The sequence below is a fragment of the Mauremys reevesii genome, linkage group 5 (assembly GCF_016161935.1).
Source record: "Mauremys reevesii isolate NIE-2019 linkage group 5, ASM1616193v1, whole genome shotgun sequence".
NCBI lineage: Eukaryota > Metazoa > Chordata > Testudines > Geoemydidae > Mauremys > Mauremys reevesii.
In genome coordinates this window covers 112,408,957-112,436,368 of record NC_052627.1, presented here as the reverse complement: position 1 = coordinate 112,436,368, position 27,412 = coordinate 112,408,957, and the positions used below count along the sequence as shown (strand labels likewise).

The 27,412-nt window shown below is 42.0% G+C and overlaps 1 protein-coding gene across 1 annotated transcript; it reads right to left on the bottom strand.

Moving 5' to 3' along the window:
• Positions 1-525: 525 nt before the first annotated feature.
• On the bottom strand, positions 526-25,169 carry WDR1 (WD repeat domain 1). Its single transcript, XM_039541441.1, has 15 exons — positions 24,941-25,169; positions 24,382-24,503; positions 19,501-19,591; positions 15,160-15,307; positions 12,759-12,939; positions 10,711-10,788; positions 9,745-9,825; positions 9,390-9,623; positions 8,416-8,503; positions 7,085-7,241; positions 6,108-6,195; positions 3,912-4,022; positions 3,285-3,458; positions 2,091-2,235; positions 526-1,469 (listed from the first exon to the last, which is right to left on the bottom strand). Exons 1-15 carry the CDS (start codon positions 24,954-24,956, stop codon positions 1,360-1,362), a joined length of 1,824 nt encoding a protein of 607 aa, XP_039397375.1. The 5' UTR covers positions 24,957-25,169; the 3' UTR covers positions 526-1,359.
• Between the last annotated feature and the right edge of the window lie 2,243 nt (positions 25,170-27,412).

The window sequence follows — 27,412 nt, the reverse complement described above, 5'->3', positions numbered from 1 at the left end:
AACTATTTCACAGTGAAAAGTTTCCATGAAGGCGAGCAGAGGAAAGACAGTGGGTTTCAGGAGCAGAAATGCTTTCTGTGCTGCCTAGCAAGAGCCATTAGTAACAGTGTGAAAACCAAGCAAGCTGGAAGATTTCCACAAACAAGGGAGCATCAACTTTTTTTGATGGTGGTGGAGGACCATGGGGGAGAGAGGAGATTAAATAGCTGGATTTTTTTCCTAAATCTTGTTCACATGTTAATATTCAAACACTTTGAAGCTGTGGGTAGTGGCAGTTTCATTTTTGGTCATTAGGACTCATGTATCCATCACTTCACACCAACACTCCACAGATAACCAAGTCTTCCTCTGCTCTGCTAACACTCAGAACTTCAAGTCACATCTTAAGGCAAACTTGACAGTGAATTGTGATATCAATCTGAACAGTTTGTTAATAGCTCCACTGTAACAGGTTTTGTTTCTGGAAAGCGCAGAAGTGGCAATCAGAAAACATGTAAATTGGTTAGCAAAAATCACCTCAAGTCATAACAATGATTCACTTAGTTTAATTCCTGTACTGAAACAGGTGTTATAATTACTGCAAATTTGTTTACATCAACTTAATTCTTCTCTTTAGGAAACAAATGTATCTTTAAACAGAAGCCAAGGTTCTCTCCGACACTGAAATGACCAGACAGACATTCTCAGTTGTTCATAAGGTAACAACGATGTTTCTGGAGTGAGAAAATGCCATGACAGTTATTTGTAAACATTAAACCGACAACAGTAAGTACATTAAAATCCCACATTTCCATCCTAAAATAACCACAAATCTTTGACATGAAATACATAAAGAGTTTATTATGTGTGTATGTACCCCATTTCATTATGTGGAGGAGGAAATCTGAGGCAACAGTTTGGTGCAGTACAGACAAGCAACATAATATACAGTAGCTGCACACAGCTTGATTTGTTTTGAATCACAACTAAATATTCTTACTATGACCATTAGTACAGAAATGTTCTGCAATTAGAAAAAATGAGAAGTATTTCTCTCATGCTGTACAATCTCACACGGACTCTGTTAGAAAATAACTGATCATGTTTGAATTTTTCATGCCAACTTGTTCGGCTGTTGCCTCTGGAATGTTCAGCACAAAGGTTAAGTTCCAGACATAATTTAAGTGCTTTTCATGTGCAAACTGTTACTGGCTAAAGCTTTCAAAGTACATTTAATTACAGATATGAACACCCTGTAAAGATATGAGGATATGATAGAAGACCCAGAGGACAATAGAATTTTTTTTTCTTTTAAAGAGAAATGTTATGATCCACTGCAGTAGTTCTAGTCCCTGATGAGGTCCTTCCAAGTAGGACTGTTCACTTGTAGGAGATAGACCATTCTTTGACAGAAGCATCATGGGATGTTGTTACCAGAGTATGTTCATCCAGCCATGCCAAGCTGCTTACATGATGTAGCCTATGAGCATCTGTGCAGATGGAAAGAGATAATATTGCATTTTAAAAAACTCAGTTTAAGAATTGATAGGTTATTACAGTCATCTTAGGACAATATTTTTATTTTGAAAAAAAAAAATTCAATTAGAACATAATGGCCATACCGGATCAGACCAAAGGTCCATCTAACCCAGTATCCTGTCTTCCGACAGTGGCCAATGTTAGGTGCCCCAGAGGGAATGAACAGAACAGGTAATCAACAAGTGATCCATCCCGTCATCCATTCCCAGCTTCTGGCAAACAGAGGCTAGGGACACCATCCCTGTCCATTCTGGACAATAGCTATTGATGGACCTAGCCTCCATGAATTTATTTAGCTGGTTTTTGAACTGTAGTGCACAAAGTACTTGTAAAAATGCAGTTGCCTGCAAAGTGTACTTAGTGAATGGCAGTCTTGATCCATAGAACAGTTAGAAGGTTAAAATTACATTACAGGGGGTAGGATAGATGTCTCCGCCCCTATCTAGAGGGGGAGATAATTGCTAGTGTAATTCTGAGAGAGAGAGAGCGCGCGAGCAAGTGCTGTCCATATTGAGAGAGACTAGTAATTCTCAAAACTAAACCTCTTTCTATGAAAGAAATGCACAACATACCTGGTATCTTGACTCTGGTCTCCGGGTCACTTAAGGTCCAAACATAAACCATCATGTCCATGCCCCCAGAAGCAAAATGCTCATTGTCTGGAGACCAGGCAAGGCAAACAATTTTTGCATGGTGTCCATAGAAGATGTTATGTTCCTATTTGGGAGATATTGGGAAAATGGTGTTATTTTAAAGACTTCAAGTAGCTGTTCTGCTACCTGTCATTGTCCCTCATTAACAGGAAACAAAATTTTAACATGTTGCTAGAACAGTTAAAATATATCTGTATACCCCAGGTACACAGTAAAATTCTAAGCTAAACGCCCTTTACATTTGAAAATCATGGTTATTGCACAAGTCTGTCGCGGGAGCCGTTTAAAATTTCCATGTTATGCTATTTCTATTAACATCTGAAAGGAGCCAACAGAACTTAAACCAAAATGGATCAAAAATGGTAGGACTGGATGTTCAAGTTTTAATCAAACACCAACTGGAGATCCTAGGACTCTCAAATGTCTTGCTCAGCTGTAGCACAGAAGTGGTTATATGAAGCCTTAAGTAGCTGTTTTGAGAAACAACAACCCATACTTGACGGTGACCACATCCCAAATGGAATCTTTCCGAAACTCCCTCTTCTGTCCTTCAACCCCCGCCAGCCAAGTTCCCCACAGACCAGGGCAAATCAAAGTGGCACCAGCCTCTGCCATAACAGATGCAAAACCTCTACGACTTTCTAGATCCACAGGTCCTCCACATGCGGTGTACCTCATCCAGTACACTAAATGCCCAAACAACAACTGTGTGGGTGAAAAGAGACACTACGCTCTCAAATGAACTCAGACAGAAAAAAGGATAAAACCAACCAACCATGGGCAAGCATTTCTCACAACAATGATCACTCCATATCTGACCTCACAGCCCTTGTCCTCAAAGGGAACCTGCACAACACCTCCAAAAAAAATGAGCCTGGGAACTTAAGACTGGTCCTTGGCATCCAGTGGAGTTTAATACAGACAGACAGAGGATCTATGGCTCATTACAGTTATCTGTAACCCACTAACCCTCCTTTGTCCTGCAACAATAGAGGTTGTAACTACCCACGGTCACCTTAAGTTGTCTCTTCAATGTGGGTTAAATAAACATGCAGTTTTAGGACTAGTAAATGCTTTTGTTGGAAATCACAAGTCAGATACAGCAATTCTTACCGCATAGCCATCAGCAACACTAAAGACAGTGACAACTTTGTTTGCATCACAAACTGCAAGAAAGGCACCATCATGAGAATATGCCAGGTCAGTCACAGGACCTTTAGCTTGCAAGGTCTTCTCATCGATTTTCAGAGCGGTTCCTTGGATTGAGTATAGATGGACATTCCCATCCTGCAAGTTAATAATGAAAGTCAAAGCTTTACAACAAAATCAGGAAGGCTATTAAGTTAGAGGATCATATGCAATTACAGATATTTCTCCCTTTGAAAAAAATACATAAATCAGTATTTTTAGACTATATTGGCCATGTCAAATTAAAAACATGCTGCTGCTTTAAGACACGGGGAGAGTTTTGATAAAAAACTTAACTATCTAGAGAGAAGATGTTGGGGAATGTATACTAATCACAGAAGTGGGAAAATCTAATGGAAAGAGGCCAGAAGATAGCAGCTTAACAAAAAAACCCCAACAGCACAACTTTAGATTAAAAGCAAAAACATTAGTACACTGTCAACTTTGATATCTTGGTGCAGCAATAGCTGAGCGATATTTAATGGACAAGCAAAACCAAAAAGCTTGCAACCATGGAATACTGCTCCAGTGCTCACTGGAGTGTATCCTTACCAGTCCTCCCACTGCAGCGGTACCACCTCCTGGGTGAATGGCCACCACTTCTGGTTCATAGCCAGGGTCCTCAATTGCAAAACACTTCTTCTTATTCTTCATCAAGATGATCTATAAATGCAGAGCAATGTACCATAGAGAACATTGGTTCAAAATGCTTGACAGGCTATAATGTCTCGCCATACACACTATGCTTGTCAGCCACAGCAGGAGTTACTACTGCATTGGTTCAAAGGGAGTATTGAGAGTCATTCTAATCTATCTAGATTAGAAGTATGAGACACCTATGCCTGGCAACTAAGCTTTTTCTCCTATGAGCATTTGAAAGTGATGCAGGTGCTGGTGCAGACCACCTTCAGTCTACAAACTGCAAGCAGTCAGGACACGCTCTTGCATACTGTTAGCTGAAGTCCATTTAGTCACAACAAAAGAGGTGCATGAAGGAATCTAGCATTTCAAGCAATGCCTACTATCTTTCACAGTACTGTCTTTGGTTGGGAGGACTGAGTTACGAAGTACACAGGCTGTTGATCTCAACTGCATCATCCGAACTATTTGTTTTTAGTTATGACTGCCTCTAATAGGAAACTCTAGCTGGATAGGAAAATGAGCCTTTGCACATGAGATTATAAAATTTCAACCCACATCCTTATTAGTCAAAAGCATTACAAAGGAATGCAAGCATGGGTGGCAGGTGAACCCTGGGCTTGGGGAAGCAAGTGGCCAGCTCACCCTTTCTGCCCGAGGCCCCGCCCTACCTGCCAGAACCCAGAGCCCCGCCCCCCCCCCCCCAATAGCCCCAGCCACAGGGGAAGAGCACAGCACCAGGAAGGGGTCTGGGGGCTGAGCGTGGGTGGGGCCATGCAAGGCTGTTTGGGGAGGCTCAGTCTTCCCTGGCCTTCGATACCCATCGCCCATGAACGCAAGTGTGGTTTTAAAACAGACTTCCCCTAAGAAACAAGGATCTTTGGTTCTGCGTCATTTGAATCAGGCCGAGAGCTTGAGTAATCTTCAAAGTATCGTAGAGTGTGCTCCAACAATAGCCAAGAGATACATATCTATAGTGCCAGGAGGTGATAAGCAAGCTGTACACCAAAGATGGATACAACAGCATAAGTGGAGTAGCCTACCAAAGTAACAAAATGTTCAAGCAAGAGACTAAGGAGAATGGGTCCCTGTTTCTGTATTTTTACTACTGACAAAGGTCCTAAGACTGTTATCCTGACCATATCCAATATAGTTATCAGCGACTAATGATTTTGTTTCTTATATTAGCTATAATCTTCCTTCCAATTTTTTATTTTTAAAAAGATGTTAAATATCTATTGGGATTTTGGTTTTAAAGAGATGTCCTTACATAAGAACATCTGTCTAGTCACTGTATGAGCTAGAAGGTTAGATATGTATTTGCTCCTGCTCATTAACAGAAAAAGCTACCTTCCATATTTAAAAAGTGTTCTCACACACACACACCCCCACCAAAAAAAGGAAAACAAATTAAAGAAGAAACCAACACTGCTGTAATCAGCACTGGATTCAAATTTCATGTTGATTTTCATGTTGACTCAGCCTCTTTTGGCATCATTAGAGGAGTATGGTTACATACAGTTCAGGCACTGATTTAACAAAATTAATTTTTCTACCAATTTTAAAGTTTGGTGCAACCCCGTAGCATGGATGCAGGTACACCCTGATACTGGTGTAATGCATCCACAATAGAGGTGTGCACTAACTTAAAATAGACAAGTGGATTTAAACAAACCAAAAGCAAAAACAAAAAACCCACTGTATTTAGACAAGTCTTACACCAGCAGATTCTTTGATTTAGTTATGTTTGTACAGAATTTAAAAATAGTAAGGTGCTATATAAGTGCTGTTACCATGGGCTAACATTAACAGCTGCCTCTACCAACATAGACTCCTCCACTGAAATAAGTTTTAGAAATTTGTTAGTGTACCAATGACATACTTAGAGCATTAAATACTGTATAGGTTACACAGGGCACATCTACACAGCAACCAGACACCTGCAGCTGGCCCATACCAGCCGACTTGGGCTCACAGGACTTGGAATTCCACACAGCAGTGAAACAGCTCTGCAGTCCAAGCCTCACAAGCCCAAGTTGGCTGGCCCAGGCCAGCTGTGGGTGTCTAGTTGCTGTATAGACATTATCAAGGTAATATCTTGATACTTACTTGTCCAATGCATATAACTACTGTATATCCACCAGGACCAACAGCTAAACATTTTGGTTGAACATCCATTTTTACAACATCCTGGCCACTGAAAAGAAAAATACAAATTGCTTTTCTGTGTCTTTATTTTATTCATGTACAAGTCTCAATTCAATAGTCAGCCATTGAGAGATCCTTGAAAAGTAATCATGAAGTAAGTCTTCAGGTCTGCAATGTGCAGACAGTTCCCTTAGCTAGCTGTTGAATATCACTTCAAGGTATCTAAATTCACAATCACGATCTACAGCTGGATTCTTGTCTTAGAAGTTAAGGCTTCTCTACATGGAGACACCTGGGAAAATTAACCTGATTTAAAATTTTACAGTGGATTACTTTACCCACATTAAATTATCATGTGGATACTCTGATTCAGAATTAAAGTGACCTTAATTAATCTTCAGAGAGATAGACTGGGTAATCCTAAAAGGACTTGTCTCCTGAGGAGGTAGGATTGGCATAACCACAGGGGAAAGAATGTTTTCCAAAAAGAATCTTAGATCTTGTTTTCTTCTTATACAGTGTACTATATAAAGCCACATAAGAACAGAAGCATGCTCTCTCTCAGATATATCTATATAGTGAAGACAAAACCCTACACAAGTCATGCAATACAAGACAGATACATCTGATGCTTAAGAAATAAAAATAAAATCAGAAAATACTGTCTAAGAAATTAGTCTCATGTATGTGGAAAAAAATTAACTGATCTTCTATTGTTTCATAGATAAAGCAAGTTGGGTATTGCAAGCATTTCTAGGATTTTCATGGTAACTTGAAAAATTTGCACAAGTTGTATGATGAAGCCATTCAGCATCCCACACTATACCAGTGAAATTCTCTCTTTTTTAAAAAAGAAAAAACACGCAAAAAAAACCCCAAACACCAAACCACCCACCCCATACATACATAACACAACCAAATATGGTAGCTTCACTAACCTGTAGTCTCTCTTGGTTAGGCTAGTATAACGCACAGTGTCATCCATACTGCAACTGACCAGCTGATCCAATTCATCCACGGCCATTCTAGAAACCTGGTTTGTATGTCCTTTTCCAGAAAAGTCATCATTCTCCCCAGTTTCGGAATCCCAATAATGTGAGAAGTAGAATTAAGGAAATTTTTCTTAGAAAAGTGTGCGTGCGTGGAAAAAACTAGGACTTCCAACACCCAATTCCAGATAATGAAAAACAAACACTGACTCAAGTATTCCACAAAGGAACTAAATGAAATATTTGAATAACCAGTTTAGAACAGTAAAAAGGTATTGGCAAACAACAAATCATTTAGCGTTAGGTCTCAATGCCTAAGGAACACTTTCCAAGAGGGATATGGATATAAACACTGTATCTGTACTTTTCTTAACAAGGGACTAGTCAATCTGGTATGTTATCACCATGAGAGCTTCTTCCTCAGCAAACCTTCAAGTTTGTGTCATATATTTGCCAAAAAGATAATGCAGGTAAAGTGTGCATTATGTTCACAATGAGCATAAGTGTATAATACATCACATGTTAAGGGAATGTATAAAGAAATTGTATAAATTCACATTTGCCTGTTACAGAAAAAGCTAGTAGGGTTCAGCTAAAAAAACCCTCATAGGCTGACCCTCTGACAACACCCTGGGGGGAGATCTAGATTGCATTCCACGTTTATTGCTCCATGGGCCAGTGGGAACTGGAATTATTATATAATTAATAGATGTGCAAATTCTCTGGGAGTTGGGGGCCTGATTATGCTTGAGACACTGGCTAGACAAGGAACCATAATGAGCGGGTGACAGTCTTGCCAGGAGGATAGCAAAAAAATTAAGGCTACGATAAGGTGGTGAGAAACTTGCAGCGCTGAGAGCAATGCATAAAGCTAGGCTTATTAGTATATAAACCCAGAGGCAGAGCAACAAGGAGTTCATAATCCTTTCAGTTTAGGAATGACTTGATCCCTCTGAAGCACCTGACATTGGCCACTATTGAAGACAGGAGACTGAGCTGGATGGACCTTTGGTCTGACTCAGTATGGCTGTTCTTATGAATGTTAATAGGGATTCATGTAAGACTATTGTGGTATCAAGAAAGCAAGTTATTACAGAGAATGATAAAGATTACAGATAAGTGCCACGTTAGTTACAAGTTAGCAGGAATTTGGTTCAGCAATGTCAGAGGAAGTTATCTTGTCTTCAGTAAAGTGATTTTAAAAAGTTCCTGGAAAGTAGAATACCCATCTTAAGGAGAAGTGGGATAGAACAACACCATTTGATCACCAGAAAGGATATTAATGTGTCCATCATGACTTCCGGAGTAAATATAGGATTTTCCACCATTTTTATGCACCGTCAGACACTGAATTGATTTACTATGACCCTGTGAAAGAATAGAATTAATAGGCAATTCATTTCTCAGTTATTCAAACTAAAACAACAGCAATCTGTTCACAAAGTGCTACTGGTAAGATTTAGAAAGTAACATCACATTTTGGTTTTGGTCTTTGTTCAATCTCAAAATTCAAATGATTAGTTGTCTAGGTCTGTTTCAAGGAATCAATACATAAAGAAAGTGTTACAGCACTGATATTTCTATACAAATTCTAAAGAATTAAACTTTCTGTAATATGAAGTCACACACTTATGCATGGAAAGGGTCCTAAAGGGATCTCCATCCAAAAATAAGTGTTATGTTCCATCATAAACAAGTTCAGTGTTTACAAGATGGTTAAATATGGTCACCTACATGTATTGGTTGCCAGAATTACAGTAACAATAATAAAAAAAACAAGAAATCTAGGACACAGGTTTCTAGTTCATGTAAAAATGTAACTCCCATGGGATTGCTTTGTCACCCCGCCACAATTCCTATTATTAGAGCTTGACTACATAGTGAACCATATCTCCATGTTCACAACAATTAGCACTTGCAGGATTATGAAAGATGCTCATGGGTGGTATTCTAACTCCGATTTTTTTAGTGTAATTTTAAGCATGTTTAAAAACTAGTGTGGAAGTAAGCTCTTATTAGCATAATTAAGATCATTACTCACCTACACATTTGAACAAAGTATAACTACTATATCTGACTATGACGACTCAGGTGTTAGTCAGTGATACGCTCAGCAATATCCAGGCTTGAGGGTTCAAACAGATTCCTTACAGCCACATTTTAATGGAACAGTTACTAGTCCCAAACAGATTATTGCTAAAACCAAACTATGTGTAGTAGAAGGTGTGCTGCAGCGTGATCAAGGTCAACATACCTTTATGACACGTAGAGGCTTATTTGGGTTATTCTTATCCAAATAGTTAATGTAACCAGAGAGGGAGATGCTCAGTAAATGGTCCTTCTGCCACAAGCAACCCAACTGCTGATCCAGAACATTTGATCCCATGTTAAATGTACTGACAACAGAGTTAGCACCAACATCCCAGATTTTAGCAGTTTTGTCTCCAGAAGCAGAAAGCAAGCGAGTGCTATCGGGGCTCCAGCTAATCTGTAAAAACAAGTACCTGCTTTAGTATACCGACTGCACTTTCCATTGACAACAGTATAAGATCTTGCAATACTAAGTTAGATATTTATTGTGCTGCAGTTATGAAACAAAAAATACTTACAGCATAAATGCCTCCATCATGAGCCTTATTTCCACCCAGAGCACAAACTTTCTCTCCAGTCTTCCCATCATAGACAAAAATCTTTAAACAAAAACAAAACACATCACATAAGCATATTGTACAAAGTAACAGACAATTAGAGGAAGCTTGCACATATACAATCTCCAAAATGTATTATACAGCTAACTCTTTGCTGCAGGCATTAAAGTAACTTTGTAAAGGTCAAGTTAAGGCTTGAGGACAAATGCATACTTGTACATTAAATATTTAAGGTACCAGAGGATGTTAAGGCATTCTAAATAAAAGCAGCAAGCTGTTCCATGCAGGAATTCTGACATCTGAAATACTGGGAAGTATTATGCTTATGGCTCCTACTGTGATAGCTGCCATTCCCAGCTAGTCATTGGAATCTGCCTATATGCAGGAAGCTAGCCATGGCAACAGTGCTGTTGTCATTCTTGACCTCCTTAGCTGATAAAAATGTGTAGAGACAGGCTCTTACCTAGCCATTTATACTGCACCCACCTTCTCAGCCAGTGCAAGGAGTCTAGCAGTGGAAGCACCAGCACAGTTACGTGGTGGTACAGGATCAAGCCCTTTCATAGGGGATTTGAGAATTTTTGGATATTTTCCTTTGAGAACTGAAGAAAGCCTTGCTGCAAAAAGCTTTAGGCAGAGGTATCATCCCCCCAGCAGATAAGTAGCCTGCATTGGGGAGGAGCATCAGGAAGAGAGAGAAACAGGTACAGCCTGATAGGAGCAGCACCAGGTTTTTGTAGAACAGCTGCTGTTGCAGCCGTATCATAGGAGGATAATGACAGTTCTTAAGTCTGTTTTCTCACAGTAAAGAGAATCAGTGTGTAGGCTGTGGAACTGCTCCCCCAAACCCCATCCCCCTCAAAGAGTGTGTAACTCACAATTATTCCCCTCCCCCAAGTGGATATTGATGTGGCAGCTCATTTTTACCTGGCCATCTGCACTAGATGTAGCGAATCTGTTCCCATCAGGAGAGAACCTCACACAGTTAACAAAACGGCTGTGGTCCTGCAGGAGACAGCAATTAGCACCCAGCCAAAAACAGAAAAGCTTTAGACATCTTAGATAAATTACTTGATCCCCATGAGACCCATTCATTTACAGTGAAGTTCTAAAGCAAGAGGCTCTCCACCCTACTCAAGCCACAGACTGGCTGTGAGGGAGAGGCCTACAGAGGAAACCTCTGCACCATCCAGCATAGGTAAGAATGGAGGGTGACAGAGGTGGGTCAAGAGCAGCCATAGGATCCATGGCTCTGCAGTTCAAATAGCTTTAATGCAGGATACAAATCAGATTAGGAGTAATCACCATGGCTTTGGTTAGGAGGGAAGAGACACATCCCATTCAGGATTACTATTTTGTCTCCACCCACCCTCCATCTGTTCACTTCATACACATAAAGCCTTAGGAATCAGGCTTATGCAGGTGAGTTGAATTCCACCCATAAGAGTCAGAAAATGCATCCATTTCATGCCCAATGTTTATAACAACTTTACTCATTGATTTGGATTTTGCTAAAGAAGCAGTTACGGAAAGCTGAACGGTCTGAGTTGCCCATACACCAGTCTAGCCACTATAAGTAATCATTTAAACCTTCAGGAGTTTGTTCTCCAAGAGGATTGCCTACACTACAAAAAACCCAACAACCTTGGCAGAGAGCGTCTCAGAGTTTGGGTCAACAAGGTAAATGTTTCCACTCAGGCTCAGACTCTCCCCCACCTTGCCAGGTCTGAGTCCAGGCTCCTGCCAGAGTGGGAATATCTACACTGCTGTTTTCAGCTCTATAACACAAGCCAGGGTTAGCTGACCTAGGTTCCCAGATTCACTGATGGATTTCCCTCCCCCCATGCAGTGCAGACATACTGTAAGAGAACCAAAAAATAAGAAGTAGCTTCTGAAGTTCAAATGTATATTCAGTAGTGATAACACTTTACCGATTGTGGCACTCAAAACTGTTCTACTAAGTCTAGAATGGAAAAAGGACTAAAAAGCACTTAAAGGGTTTAAAGTCACCTTAAGGCACATGCAAACAACAGGTTTCCAACTGCCTTAAAATTAGTTGCCAAGTTTAACTTTTCAAGAAGCCCTACTAGTATGGTAGGGACTGCAACAGCGCCAAGTGGCAAGGCCTACCCAGAAGAAGACAGGCCCCAAGTAATAAGGCCAGGAGGCTCCCTAAGGGATGACATAAGAGATGTGAATGGTTTGGATATAGTCATTCCACTGTTTGGTTTGGTTTTTGGAAGGTCTCACATTGCACAAGTGCAACCCAAACCAGAAATTAAAGCTGACTTGTTATTTTCATAGTCCAGACAAAGTAAAGGGTGAAAATTAGATTTGTAGCTTCAATTTCATTTTTAAATAACCAGTAGTGATTTTTCGATACCTAGGCTAACATTTTCAAAGCTGCCAAGGGATTTGGATGCCTAATTCCTGTTTAGAATTGAGAATCCAAATCCCTTAAAGAGATTTGAAGATACCAAACCCTTCCTGCTCCACGGCTTTCCCATCCCCCGCCCAAACTGGCACTGCTGAAAGTATTGTTAAAAAAACCATGGTAGAATATTTTGAGATTGGACTAAATGAAGGAAAAAACTGCTCCTCAAGAAGGGATACTGAACATTGTTACACTTCCTACAAACCCACAAAAGAGTAATGAAAACCAGCACAGAAAAAGATGTGAGATGACACTAAACTTAAAATTATACTGTTTTGAAGAACTAGTCTAGAGAGAGAGTTTCCTTTCTAACCCATCATTTATTTTGTTTTTCTGAGCTTAAGCTAGACCTTCAATTATCCTCAACCATGGCTACTCAATGCTAAGAAGGATTTTAAACTGGAACCAAGATTTTGTCATGGCAATGAGCTGTATCACAAAAAGTAAGAACTGTGAAGACTTTTTAGTATACATCCATACGACTTAACACAGCGACATAACAGAACTTATGCGCAGAAGGAGAAAAGTATGTTAGACTCACACTTATTGTAAACTTGAATTTGAACGGCGGTCCCTCAAAGAAAGCACCACAATTGTCATCACTGCCAGTTACTATACGATAGGGCCTTGTTTGTTTTATATCCACGCTGTTGATCACCTTGTTGTGCCCAGAGATCTCTCCGACTGAAGAGCCAGTATCCCATAGGAACACTGCTCCAAATCTATTTAAAGATGACAATACACATAGTCCATAAAATAAAAATTACATGAAGGCTTAACTCCTTGAGCATCAGTAATCTGCATAGTGAGTGCACGCAGACAACAGAAATTAGGTCATCTAGTTAATCTCATGCAAGTGCAGCATTGTTTCCTAAAGGATATTCAAGTCCTTTGTCTAGGAGACGGGGTCCAAAAACTCAAAAGAGGATAACATCTGCCACATGTACCAAGCAGAGAAGCAAATACACAAAGCTTTTTAAATTAAAAATATCCCTTGGATCTCATTTTAAGGGATCAATTACTTAAAGCATACTGAGAGGAGCAAGTTGTTGTCCCAGGTGGATAGTTGCTACAAACAGATAATGGATAGTATGGAAGGCTGGAATATAAAACAGCATCATATATAGGGCCCTACCAAATAGATGGTCCATTTTGGTAAATGTCAGTCATACGATTTTAAAAATTGTAAATTTAATGATTTTAGCTATTTAAATATGAAATTTCACAATCTTGTAATTGTAGGGGTACTGACCCCCCCAAAAGGGGTCAGCTCGTGTTTTTAAAACAGTAAAAAAAATACTCACTGTCACTAATGTAGTTAAACAAGCTCTAGACAATCATTTCAGCAAGTTTCTAAAATGAAGCTAGATTTGCTGGAAGTGCAATATGATTCGTTAGGAAACCTTAATAACTTTGCTCTATTTTTTAAGTTTTTTTACTTCTGGGCATTTTGAAAGAAAAACAAAACAAAAATAGGTACGTTGATATGGAAGATACCACACACATTTCTTCAGTACCAACCCTTGGGACATTAGCAAACAAACTAATGCAGGAGGTGTCTCCCCAAAGAATTAAGTTAGGAGTCAATATACAGTAGAATCTCAAAGATACAAGCACCAGAGTTACGGACTTACTGGTCAACCAGACACCAATCAGGCAGCAGCAGAGACAAAAATGCTTTGGGGCTTTAGCCCTGGGCATCAGCCGCAGGGGTTTGGAGCTGCAACTGCGGGGGTGCACGAAGAGAAGAGGAAAGAAGTTTGGGGCGTTAGATGTGGGGGTGGAGGGAGGTAGTGCTGGGGCTTCAGCCTCAGTGCTCCCCCCATAGCTAAACCCCTGACTTGCTCCCCACTGAAACTAGGAGCGGAGCCATGGGAAAACCCTGAGCCATAGCACCCCCTGTGGGACAGAGGCTAGGAACAGAGCTGCAGGGCTGAAGCCCTGAGCCCCAGCGCACCCTCTGGGTCTAATGCCCTGAGCTCTGGTGCTCTCATGGGGCAGAAGCCCTGACCTCTCCAACCCCATGCCTGGAACCCTGAACTCCCCGCCCTGCAGTTGCAACCGCACCCCACCACCGGCCGATGAAGTCTATAATGTCTTGTTCAGAGTTGCAGAACATTTCAGGGTTACAAATAACCTCCATTCCGAAGATGTCCATAACAGAGGTGCTATTGTACCAGCCACTTGTATGGAACAGTAATTAGTTTTAAGATGCAGTATGTGGCCTTTGTCTGGAGGCCACTCTTGCTGGATTGGTCCCCATCTTCACAGGTCTGCCAGTCTTTTGTACTGGCAAGTGTACACATGTACCTGATTGAAGCTATACAACGGACACTTCTAGCCTGATAGACAAGATTGCAATTGGTGGTGAATTGTGTTCTTATTGCAATTAAACCCAAAAATGTAGTTATGCTCATGCGGAAGATGCAAATATAAAAGTGGGATTCTCTCTCCAACACATTTTGTGAACATTAAATGTTCTGAGATCTCTGCAGTTCTCCCTGCTACACACCCCCGCCCCCTCAAACCAAAAAAACACACCTCACCACACCCTGTGAACAAAATGGGCAATCTTGAATTGATTGTATGCAATGTCATAGCCATGTCGGTCCCAGAATGAGAGAGACAAGGTGAGAGAGACAGTATCTTTTATTGGACCATCTCACCCACCTTGTCTCCCTAAGAGGGAGAGGAAAAAACAAAACGTAGTACTGCTCTAAAAAGGTCTATTTTAATGGCATTGTGCTTCCCCAGTGAATAAGCTACTAACAGTTCTGCAGCTGTCAAATGCTATGTAAAGAGTTTTGCTACTAAACAGTGAATCTAGAAGTCTAAACAAGGAGGGTGATACACATTTCTCTTTGAGGAGCTTAAAGCTTTCTGCATCACTGATTTTGTTTTGTTAGGACAAAACAGTTTACAGTAGATTGAGAATTACTCACTTCTCCCTGCCTTCCCCCACAGCGGCAAGCCTCTTGCTGTCTTCTGTCCAGGCAATATCCTTGATTTTTCCTGCAAATGGCTGATATTCATACTTCAGTAGGTGTTCCTTCTGTGTGGTATCCCAAATTCTAAGCTTTCCAGAGACATCTGCCGTAACACAATAGTACATAACTATCACTGTTCCAGCAAGTACCAAAGTCACATGTCTCAGCAATCTGTCACAGTAAAAATTTTCAACCATACTGATCGCTAGTGCTAAAAAACCTACCATCATACGCCATTATACAGACTAAGATTCCTAAATAAAACTGAATCCAATAAGCATTAGAAATTGGAGCTCGTTAAAATCATATATTCAAAGTTCATCACGCAGAACTGATGATTATAGGTGTGTCCGAGATACGCACAGATCTGCTCTGCGTACAAGTCAGGCATTTGTGCAAATGACCTTTTAGGTCTCCAACCACAAGCATAAATACCTGGCCTACTCTCTGCATACAGAACTTAAATGCAAATGTACGAAGTTTAAAAGCTGGATTGCTACCCAAAAGTCAAATAAGTGTATTCAACAATCGTCCATCATCCTCAACTTCAAGGGATCGCCAGTCCATGAAAGACAAATTTCAAGTTATCCGTGAGTCCACTGATGGCTGAGGAGGCCTATTCTAGAGCCACAGACTCTTCCACATTGCAGACACATTTCCAAGCAGATGGGTGAGCCTGGGATGTTGGTTTGAGCCCTGGCCTGCTTGGTCAATCCTGTTTTTCCATTATTCGACAACGGTGATGTCACAACAGGCAAGGGATACAAGTTTATCCTTTTTAGACCAGAGGTCTCAGATTTATGCTTAGTATTCTGAGCATGCATTGTCAGTTGCCTTGAATCAATTACCACTTCTTCAGAATACTAGAGAAGCGTGGAACACAGTTCAGTTCAGAGGAAATATTGCGGTGTTAGTCACAAGTTGTGACACCCTGTACCTCGGGCAGGGGACACCCTACAACTCCATGTTCATCTTTATAAAATGATTGTGTGGTATCCAATGCAAAATTTGTCAGGTCAGGTGTTTTCGGAAGGCTCATGATGCACTGAGCATGGTTGTTATAGCGATGTTCTAGTAATGTTAATTTCACGTATATAGTTATGAGGCTGAAAATGTATCCTCATAAAGCAAGCCCAGACAAAAATTCTCCAAGAACACCTCATCAGGGCAGGTATGGGACAAACTCAGCCCAGCCTCACAGGAATCAAGGACGCTGGCCTCGGCAGCAACAAAAGAATCTGTTAGCCTCTCGAGGGAGTCATTCCCCTTCCTTTGGTCAGTTTGGAACTGTGATGAGGTAATGCTCACCTGACTCTGAAAGGGGGGCAAACAAAGCCAAGAGGAAAGAAAGGGCACGATAAAAGGGAGACACATTTGCCATGCTCTCTCTCCCACCTACATCTACAGACATCACACCAAATGACTGAAGACCTGATCAAAGAGGAGATACTGGCTGAAGAGCAGCCAGTCAGCCTGTGGTGAGAAGCATCTAAGTTTGTAAGAGCATTCAAAGTGTTAAGATCAGCTTTAAACGTGTTTTGCTTTTATTTCATTTGACCAAATCTGACTTAGGTTTTAAGTCAAAACCTATCTTTATAGTTAATAAATTTGTTTATTCTACCTGAAGCAGTGCATTTGGTATGAGGTATGTCAGAGGCTCCCCTCAGGATAACAAGCCTGATACATATCAATTTCTTTGTTAAATTGATGAACTCATAGAAGCTTGCAGTGTCCAGTAGGCATAACTGGGTACTGCAAGACGGTGGTTCCTAGGATTGTATCTAGGACTGGAGATACTGGCTAGTGTCATTCAGTTGCACAATCCAAGGAGCAGCTTACATGCCAGAGGCTGTGTGTGAACAGCCCAGGAGTTGGGGTTCCTACAGCAGAGCATTATTCCTGAGTCCCAGGCCTGTACCCCGCCCACTGAAGTATCACTTGAAGACAACAACGTCTACATTAGTGTTTTGTTATTCCTCCCCCGCATCATTTCACTACTGCTGTAGTAGCAATGGTGGGAACACTAGCATAAGAAGTGTGCAGGCCTCTTTTCCCCTGGGTTATCCAATTCAGCTCAGCAATATCTGGGGGGAAAATGCAGGCATGGATGCTTCTCAGTGACACTTAAGACTTAATGCACAATTGCTTCAAATTTAAAAGTGTGTTTTTTGGGTTTTTTTTGGTACAGAAGACCCACACAGCCTGACATACTTAAAGGTTAAATGTATGCTTTTGATCTGTGCTCAGTGGACTGGCGAGTTACTTACAGGTTACATACAAAAAAAAGTTTCAGGGGAAGACTTTTGATACCCCAACAGTCAAACATTGAGTATGTGGTAGGATGGGTGATGGCTCAGATGCCCCTGCTAGCAGACTCACTAAATAATGATCTGTGCTTAGAGCATCTTCTCCAACTAGACCACAGGTGAGAGAAAATGCAGCACTGATCTCAGTGTGTGTGTGTGTGGGGGGGGGGCACAGCACTACTGTTCAAAGTCCCTCAGAGTGGAATTTTATATTTCCAATGCCCTGCCTATTAAGAATAAAGTAGATGGGCACTCGGGCAAAGTGAAGTATCAACATAGGACAAACCCAGAAGTGCTGGGTTTGGGGCAGGGGGACACTACACACAGTATTTTAAAAAGGAACCAGTTTGACAATCACATGGACTGGTAGCCAGGAAAACCCTGCCTTTGATACAGACTATTTTACAAGGCTGCACTACCCAGACTTTTTACACTCCATTTGTGCGCAAAAGATATGTGCAAAGCTTAGGATCTGCATGGAGGGGTCCACAAGGAGGGTGGGGAGTGAGGTAGGGAGAGTCACTGAAACTTCCTGCAAATTCAAGATAGCCATGTTGAGAGATAAAAAGAGAGAGAATGAATTTAGATGGTCCCACTCTGAGATTAATGCAGAGTTGTGCCCCACTCAACATGGCTGTAAGAGCACGCTGTCATAGCAGGTCCATACTGGTTCTTCTATTTAGGAGCCGAGAGTATGTACAAAGGATATGCACACCCAACGTTCTGTGGAACCTGGTTTCATGGAACCTCCCTGTGCACAGCTCAGCTTTCAGGAAAAAGCTGATAGAACCTCTATGGAGGTGAAGGACCTGGAGATCTGAGACTAGATCCAAAGCCATGAAGTGGTTCTAGAGCCATAACCTGGCCCATGAGATCTTGGCAGTGCTGTGAAGCTACTCAGGAACTTTGCTGGAGCCAAGATTCCGGCCTGGAGCAGACTTAATCTTGTAGGCTCCAGAAGTCAATTTGGCATGTGTTCACATATGGAAGGTTTTATTTTCAACCAAACGGGTTGGGAACTTATTTAAAAATAAATAAGACGACAAGTTAGGGGCTTGAATTCAAGTTAAGATGTTTCTTACTTGTCAATACAGCCACCATGAAAGTGTTATATATCTTTCTTTAAAGATAGTGTTGGAGAATAAATATTAATAAACTAAAAATACTTTTAAAATCTTTTTAAAGTTTCCCTTATTGATTTTTGTCCTTTCAGCTGACAAAGATCAATTATCTAATGGAGCATGGCATTAATGTAGGTTTGTTTCCTTGTTTATACAACAGTATCAAAAATAAATTTTAGTTTCTGCCAGGAAGCCAGATGAGGCAGCAAGGGCTTTGTTTAGTGTAGATTCTCGAAGTTTGGGTTCATTCTCACTGTTTTCATAGAATCTTTACACAAAAATAGTTTGAGAATCAGCATCCTTTCCCTGCCAAGTTGCTGTGGTGAAAACTGCAGTTCAGTTTACAGCCCTGAGAGAGATCAGTCCAGCAACAAGGAAAATGAGGACCTTTTTGTGTGCATATGAGACAGACACACACAGACCCAGTGGCAGAATTTCATTTTAAAGACAGAATTTAACACCATATTTACAGTTTAGAGAACTTGTAAAGAGCAAAAACCAAAATTAAAAATTCCATAGTTCTCTCCTAACGCTGATGCACATACAAGGCATTCACTATAGCTAAAGGACTGTTTATAAGAAGTTAATTTTATATGTCTATTATGTACAAGTTTATTAAGTTTAGAGTATATTAAAATACTTGGATTTAAACTAACATGTCTCCTCATGGAGGAGGAAGCATAGTGTAACATTAATGGCACATGGTTAGGAAAAAAATACTTATTTTTGTTTCAGCTTTGTTAAATACGTATTATGTAGTCTACAAATGTTCAAGCTATATACCTAAAGTCTGTGCCACTAAGTTTTAACCTAAGCATTTTAGCAATCCTGTCCCATAACTCATGCCAGAATGTGTTCTGATACTTTACCTCCAGATGCTATGTAGAATCCACTGGGAGCATACTTGGCAACCACAACTTGATGGGCATGCTCAGTATAGATATCAGCAATTGCTGGATTCTGCAGATAAAACAGAATTAAAAAGTTACAAAATGACATTTGTGGGTTTCAGAGAAAAAAAGAGAAACAAAACTGTTTTAAAGCTGAGGCACTGGAGATACTTAAATCCCATCTACAATAAAGAGGAAGGGAGAACAACAGAAGTAAAACATACCGCTGATCAGTGGAAACTTACTGTTTAGTGTGAGACAATACAGGGTCTAACATGGCTCCTGCAGTGAGAAGCAATATCCTCACTGGCCAATCACACATTAGCGTAATCCCCAAAATACCTGTCCACAATACTGGAGGTTGGCAATTCATTGACTGATAAAGACTAAGTTGCACTGGAATGTAGAGAGAAAGGGTTCCAGAACAGGAATCAAGATAAAAAGCACTTAAATATATACAACTGTACAGAAAGATAGGTAGGTGAAAGGAGAAAGTAATCACCTACTTTGTAGGAGTACTAAGCATGGAAAGGTTACTTCAGTGAAACATGCCTATAAAGCCTTAGAACAAAAAATGTTAGATAACTCCTTGCTTAGCAGGACATATGCACTTGTAGTTTCTGATGTATTAATACTGTAAGTCTTCACTGCTAGATCTAGAGACATATTATGAGAGTTGCATCAGCAGGCACAGGAGATTACTTAGCTACACTTGCAGATGTAGAGCCCTGGGAGTTAAACCAGCCTTTGGAGACCACAGCAGGGAAAATGCTGCCGTATGTTTACACTGTCAGCTGCAAGCGCACTGGCATGGCCACATTAGCAGCTCTTGCAATGCCACAAACAGCAGTGCATTGTGGAAGCTATCCCAGTGTGCAAGTGCTTGCAATGCGTTTTTCAAATGGGAGGGGGGTGGAGTGTGACAGGGAGTGTGTTGTGTGTATGTTGGGGGAGACAATGTGTTGTGGGGGGCTGAGAGAGTGTGTCAGCATGCTGTCTTGTAAGTTCAGAAAGCAGCAGCCCCTCCTCCCCCACACTCACAACAGCAGCATTCCACACTAATGGCTTGCTTTGTCCCGGAGCAGATAAGCATGCCAGTTGTCAGAAATGGAGATCTGAAAGGGGCTATCCACATGCCTGCGGCCAATTTCAAACCAATGAGAAGAGTGGCCTCTTGACTTCAGGGGATTATGGGATGTTGCCGGAGGCCAATCAGAGCGCAGTAATGCAACACCTCATCCACACTGATGCCCGGGTGTTTCAGCCAGAGTACAGCACACTTTATGCTTCTCGTGGAGGTGAATTACCAGGAGCACTCCAGCTGCAGAGTCCAGGTGCTCTACATGTCTTGCCGGTGTGGACACACCTCAGAAGTTAGGGCGGAAGGGGCTGCTTTAATACACTAACTTTCAAGTGATTTACTAAGGGCTTGGCTACAATGTGGACTGAAACGCCCTTGTCTTTTGGGGAAACTAATTTATAAGCAGATTTCCCTAAACAGATTTCAACAGAAGGGCTAGTATAGAAAAAGTTATTCCTACGAGCAATAGGAAAATTGGGATCCAGACGAAGTTGCATCATTGACTGTAAAGACATTACAATTATAGCTTTTATGCTTCTCTTTGGAGAGGTCTTCAAACTCCATAGCAGAAGGGACACTCAGGTCATTCAACACATGCTCAGATGCCTCAAAGTTTAACCACAAAACTGACTCAGTGACTGAATGAGTGAGGAGCTCTATCATCCCTACCACATCAAAATACAAGAGATACTGGTCTATATTTATTGGATATCATAACATTTATTCCATAGAGTATTGATTATTCAAGTGCAGCAGACCAGCTAAATTAAAAAATTTTTTGACTGATGGTTCTGCAATTTGTCAGTTCACCTTTCATCTCCAAAAAAGACTTGTGTTGTTTGGTCAAAAGGAAAGAAGTGTGGGTGAAATTGTTTTGATGCTGTAATTCACAAACATTTGTTCGACTGCATCATAAAAATCACTAAGTAATAGGGTATGATTCGATCATGTGCTCAGGAGAAACTGGGCTGTTACAGAGTACCTATTCTGTATTAGGAAGCTTGCAGGTTTTTTACCAGGAAAAGGTCTTGCTCTTGCCAGTACTATCAGTCTCTCAGAGATGTAATGTAGCTTACTTAAGCAAGGGTAAGCTTTTCTATTTCTGGTCTAGAATACATTTATACCAGTTGAGTGCACTTCTAGCTCTGGCAAGTCAGAAATTATTGCACTTTAAAGAGTCACTCAATTCCCTGACACTCTCCATTTTGCTGGGTGATTGAATTTAAGTAAGCAAAACATGTCTGTTCTACAGGACAAGTTCATATTCCTCTCTGTTGTAGTTTCACCTCCTATAAGTTCAGACGGCTCTCTGTATACTGCATTCTATTGCCAACATTATGAGTTGTTCCTGTTTTGTAGCAGAGTTACATCAGTCCTCTGAAGCGAAGTGGATAAAAACTGGATTTGAGGGACACTGAATTTAAGACAGTCAAGCCTCTGATTTATTTTTTTAAGCCTACTGCTGGTTAAAGATTATGAATGCCAAACATAAAGAAAGCCTTTTTTTCAGTTTATTTTCTTTGTACATTTAATAGCACTATTCCCCCAATTATAGCCAGTTCCTTCATTTGCGTGCATCTTTCACCCAACAGGGAAGAGAAACATTTGTTTAGAATTAGAAGTTATGACAGGACCAGAAAAAACTAGGACTGGAATGAATGGAAATTCAGGGGCAGGTACAGTATTAACTCATTCTTTGAGGACCAGCTAGCGGGAAAAGGAGGGAGGGACCTGTTCAACAACCAAAACAAAAACACACACCAAACACAGAATTCAGGTTATTCATTGAGATTATGTGGCCCTTACACCGAAACCAGAGCTGCTTATGATAGCTTGGAACTCAAACTGTCTCAGACTTTGCAGGAAGAAGGACCCATAATGGAAGTAAAATATTCATGAGATATCAAGTCTTTCAAGTATCACTGATCCCTCCTGCCTTAGCAATGCTTTTCCAACACGCATCCAAGACTTAAATATACTGAATCAAGTTTTGGACTTCTCTGTCATAGCTAAGAGACCATCCTCATTAGCCTCACGTACTTCACTAGGGGCAATGGATTTGTAAGACACCAACGACCTGTCTGGTTTGTTGACTAGGATGAAGCAGTCCCAGCTGGAATTGGGAGAGTTATTCTACTGTACAGGAGTCACATGTATTATTCTCCAAGGGTCTGTCCCTTGTTTGTGTTGACATGAGATAGAGTTATTTGACTAGGCTTCCCTATTTTTGATGGGGAGTGTTTCAGAGACTAGATTAATAGGTAGTACAGGCATGGTCCTTTACTAAGGAGAGGATTATTCATTTAATACTACTATTAAATTGCAACAGACTGAACAAAGACTACGATGCATGCTTTTGTGACATTAAAAACTATTAAAACAAATTTTGTAACAAGCTGCAGTCAGCTGACAACTACCAGAAGACTCTCCCCTTGCCTGCCAGTTTACTCTTACAGCATACCGAAAGATGTAGGTATTAGTTTTAATGTTACGACTAAGTCAACTGGCTTGGATATCTTTCTGTACATCTGTCATACCCTCTTAGCATTTTACCCTCTTAGCTGAAACTTTTGGTTTCAAGAAGACTGGGACATTTTTGCTGTTGTCATTTAGCCAAGATGTGGGACCACAACTATGCTGAAACATTAAAACTAGAGTCCAAGGAAGTTTTTTTTTTTAAAAACCAAGAAACCTGAGATAACATTTAAAAAAAATTGAAAACAATTTAGTATTTGGTTCCATATCATGGAAGGCACTTTCAGCACACTGGCAGCTAGAAAAGAGATTTGGATATACCCAACAAAGGGGGAGGGAGCACAAATCCTGGAGAACCACTGTCAGAGACAAACATTGTCATGGAAAGCAGGAAATTCCAAGGATATATAATCTTCCCACCTGTAACCTTGCCCCCACCCCACAACGTTTACATTGCGGGGGGGGGGGGGGGGGGAAGAATAGAGAAGGAAGGAGAATAGGGTGAGGAGTCTCATTTTCCAGTAGCAAAAATACATTTACCATTTTGAAGACTATATTGAACCTGGAGCCCAAAAGAATAAAACAGCTCTACAAGCTGTTCCCATGCATTTCAATAGAATGAAATCTTTGCAGCCTGATTATTACTATTTAAATGGCACATTGTTCACAGTTCACTGCTGATCACCACATAAGATACAACCTACTGAACATATCTGTTTTATACATTTCATTCATATGTAGTAAAGTTCCCTAGGACTAAGACTAAGAGCTTTGCATATGCAGATATTAAACTTTCAATCAAATAGGTGAGAACTGTTTTGATTTCTCAAATGCAGCAAACAGAGTAAACCACACAGCACTGGATTTGATTTGTAAGATTGGGTTTTTCTCCAAGGAGACAGCTTAGCCCAGGAAGTGGGGGTATTTATTAACTTAATAAATCAATTTTAATGGATCCCTAGGCCCCATAATACAGATATTTGTATTATCATATTAACAGGGCTAAGCAGAGCATGACATACCAATCCCATCCTAAATTCTACAGGAAGGGATGAGAGGAGGAGACTACGCAGATTTTGCAGAGATTTTTTTTTCCTTTACAGATTTCTGTAGTCCCCTCCCTGCCCACAATTTTATGACTGAGTCATACACCCTCCCTCTTCATCACAGATCTATCTGACCTCCATTGAAATTCCAAAGTATCAGAAACAAGCCATTATGGGAGAGCAGTTGGAAAAAACCAAAAAGAAACTTAGAGGAAAGAACCACATCATGAAACAAACAAAAACTATATTATACATTACATCAATGTTTCTGATGACGACACATTTTCCATTGGTATACAGAAAGTTGTTGCCCTTGGGATCCCCGCCAATAATTTTGGAGACGCCTCTTTCAACCTGGGGGAGACTGGCAAACACTTTTTCTACAAAAAGAAAAAAAAAACGTAGATGTTGATTGCGGGCATCCCTAGCAAACGTCGTTCAAAGGCAAGTCAAGCCGCCCCAGTGGCTGCTGCTGCTGCTGAACAGTCACTTGTTGCTGCCCCGGAGCCCGGGACACGGAACACGCTGCACCCAGCACAACCCGGGCGGGGCTAACGGGGGTCCCCGGCGAGCGAGCCCAGCGCGGTCCCAGGCACCGCCCGGGGCAGCGGCAACGCAGGCACGGCCGGAGCCCGAGCAGGCGGCACCGGAGCCATTGACACGGCACGTCGGCTCCGGGCTGAGCCAGCCACCCGCCGTGCAACCCCCAGGCGGCGGCGGCGGCAGCAGCAGCCGCCGGGGCGGGCTCCGGGCAGGCAGCCACACGAAGGTGGCTCCCTCCGGGGCACGGGAACAGCCGGGCGCCCCCCGCACTTACTGCTCTCGAACGGCATCTTGGCCCACTTGTTCCCGCGGCCAGAGGGAGGCGACGCGCTCGGTGCCCAGGCGGTGGCAGCGGCCCAGCCTCTCCCTGCTCCTGCTCCGGCCTCAGCCCCAAGCTGCAGAGCAGGAAGCGCCCGCCGAGCTCGCCGCTACTCCCAGGCTTTGACCATATATAGTCAACTCTGCGCTCGCCGAGGAGCGGCGGCAGCTCCCCTCCGCCGCGAGCCCGCGCCCCCACGCCCCGCCCCGGAAATGACGTAGGCTCGCGCCAGCCGCGGCCGGCCCCGCCCCGCCCCAGTCTGGGCGCGCGCCGCAGAGAAAGAGACGGGGGAGAGACTTCGCCCGGCCTCGGCCTCGGGCCTGAGAGCCGCCTCGGCTTCTGCGCATGCTCGCTCCCTTCGGGTGGCCCTCTGGCGCGTGCGCGAAAGGGAGAGCGAGCGGTGAAGGCGTGCGGCGGCGGCTGTTTGTCCTCAGCGTGCCCTGCCCCCACCTCCTTGCCCGAGCCCTGCAGGGCAGGGCGCGGAGAAGAGGGAGCGATAGCAAGCGGGCAGTGGGGGGAAGGGAGGGGGAAGAGAGACAGTGGGGTGAGCAGGAGGGGCCGTGGGGGCTGAGGGCGGGGGCAGATGGGGCTGGGGAGAAAGACGGGGGCGCTGGGGGCTGTGGGGAGACAGGCGAGCCGGAGTTGATGGGGGAGGGGGAGGAGCAGATAAAGGCGGTTAGGACTGAGAATCGGGGTGTGGGAGGGGACGGAGGGTAGCACAGATCAGGTGCGGGCACAGCGGGGAGGGGAGCAGGCAAAGGTGGTTAGAAGTGGTTGCTGGGAGACAGTGGGGAGCGGTTGCCGAGCCTGGGTGTGAGATGGCAGCCGCTCAGGAGTGGGTACAAGGCGGAGGAGCAGATCTTGGGTGGGTGAAAGAAGATGGTGGAGCAGACTTGGGCAGGATGACAGTGGATTGATCGAGGAGGTTGGGTAGATGGTGAAGCAGATCAGTAGGGAGTATGAGAATGGAGGAGGAAAGGAAGAGCTACTCTTAGAAGCTACTTGGGCTGGTCTCCAGTCCTGCTCTGGTCTGCTCCACAACATAGGTGATACATGGATTTTGTTCTGAAAATAATTGCTTCATGGGCACCATGCTTGTTATAACTTAAAAAAAGGTGTCAGCACAAAACCCTAGATATAGTTGTACTGAGCGCAGGAATTTAATCACTTGAATTTGCTCCTGCCACCATACCCCAGATCACTGAAAAAAGGAAGCCCTTTCTGACACTGGGCGTTCTCATACGGGGTGCAAAGTAGCTGGGTCATACTTGCAATTAGTCTTTTCTGGGTAATCAAGCTTAAAATCCATCAGACTTCCATGCTGTTCTCATTTTTGAAGGCTATCCAGTCTTTATTTGTATTTTTATTAATACCCCCCTCCTCGCAATCATGGTAGTGTTTGAGTGTCTCACAACCAATGAAATTTTCTTCAGAAATTCCTGTGATTTAGGGAAGTAGAATTATCCATTTATTTTATAAACAGATGGAGAACTGGCCCAGAGAAAACTGACTGCCTAAAGATTTACAGGAAGTTTGTAGTAGGGGCAGAACTTGAACACAGCACCCAGTCCAGTGCCTTCAACACAAGACTGTCTTTCCTGTCATTTTGAGAGTAGAAGTGTGGGAGAAGGCACAGGAAACTGACTGAACTCCACTTTGTGAGGAAAACAAAGCAAAATGTATGTTGGGGAACATCGAAAACACAATCAGCATTTTTGTGGATATATATGAAGCTGGGACTTTTGAAGCAACCACAGCTAAAAGGGTAGATAATTAGGCTTTAGCATGGTCTCACAATCATATTCATGAGGCATTATTCTTTTTAGAGATTCATATGTTATCTTGCATGGATAGGGCAGCTAGTCCCTTGGATCAGTCCCAAATGCAGACTGTTATATGAAATCTAGCCCAGGATGCTTTACTCATTTTTCCACTTACCTTGAAACACTCAGAATATGGTTTAGATAAGATGTGATTTCCTGTGTCACTTGGCTTCAGTTGGAGTTCTGGATACAGCTGGCCAGGAAATATTTTTCCCCATGAAAATTTTCATTTTTTTCTAATTTTTTCTACACAACTTTTCAAATTTCGAGAAAATTGTTGATAAAATCTTTATTCCTCCCTCACAAATTTTTTCCATTTTTTCAGTGATTTTTCAGTGGAAATTTTTCACTCAGCTCTAGTTGTGGGTGCTCAGCACCTCTCAACAGGGAAAAACAGACAAGTCCAAGCTTTTGAATATTTTGAAAATGTATGCTGTAATGGCGTTTTCTCAGACCTGTGGAGACACTGAGCTATAGCATTTGCTTCATTTTTGAAAGCATGATTATACAGTAACAACTTTATCATTGAAGTCTTTTTAGAGAAAAACTGAGAATTATGATTAATTTCCTTTATTGACTACAAATGTGCATGCTGCTTTGCAAA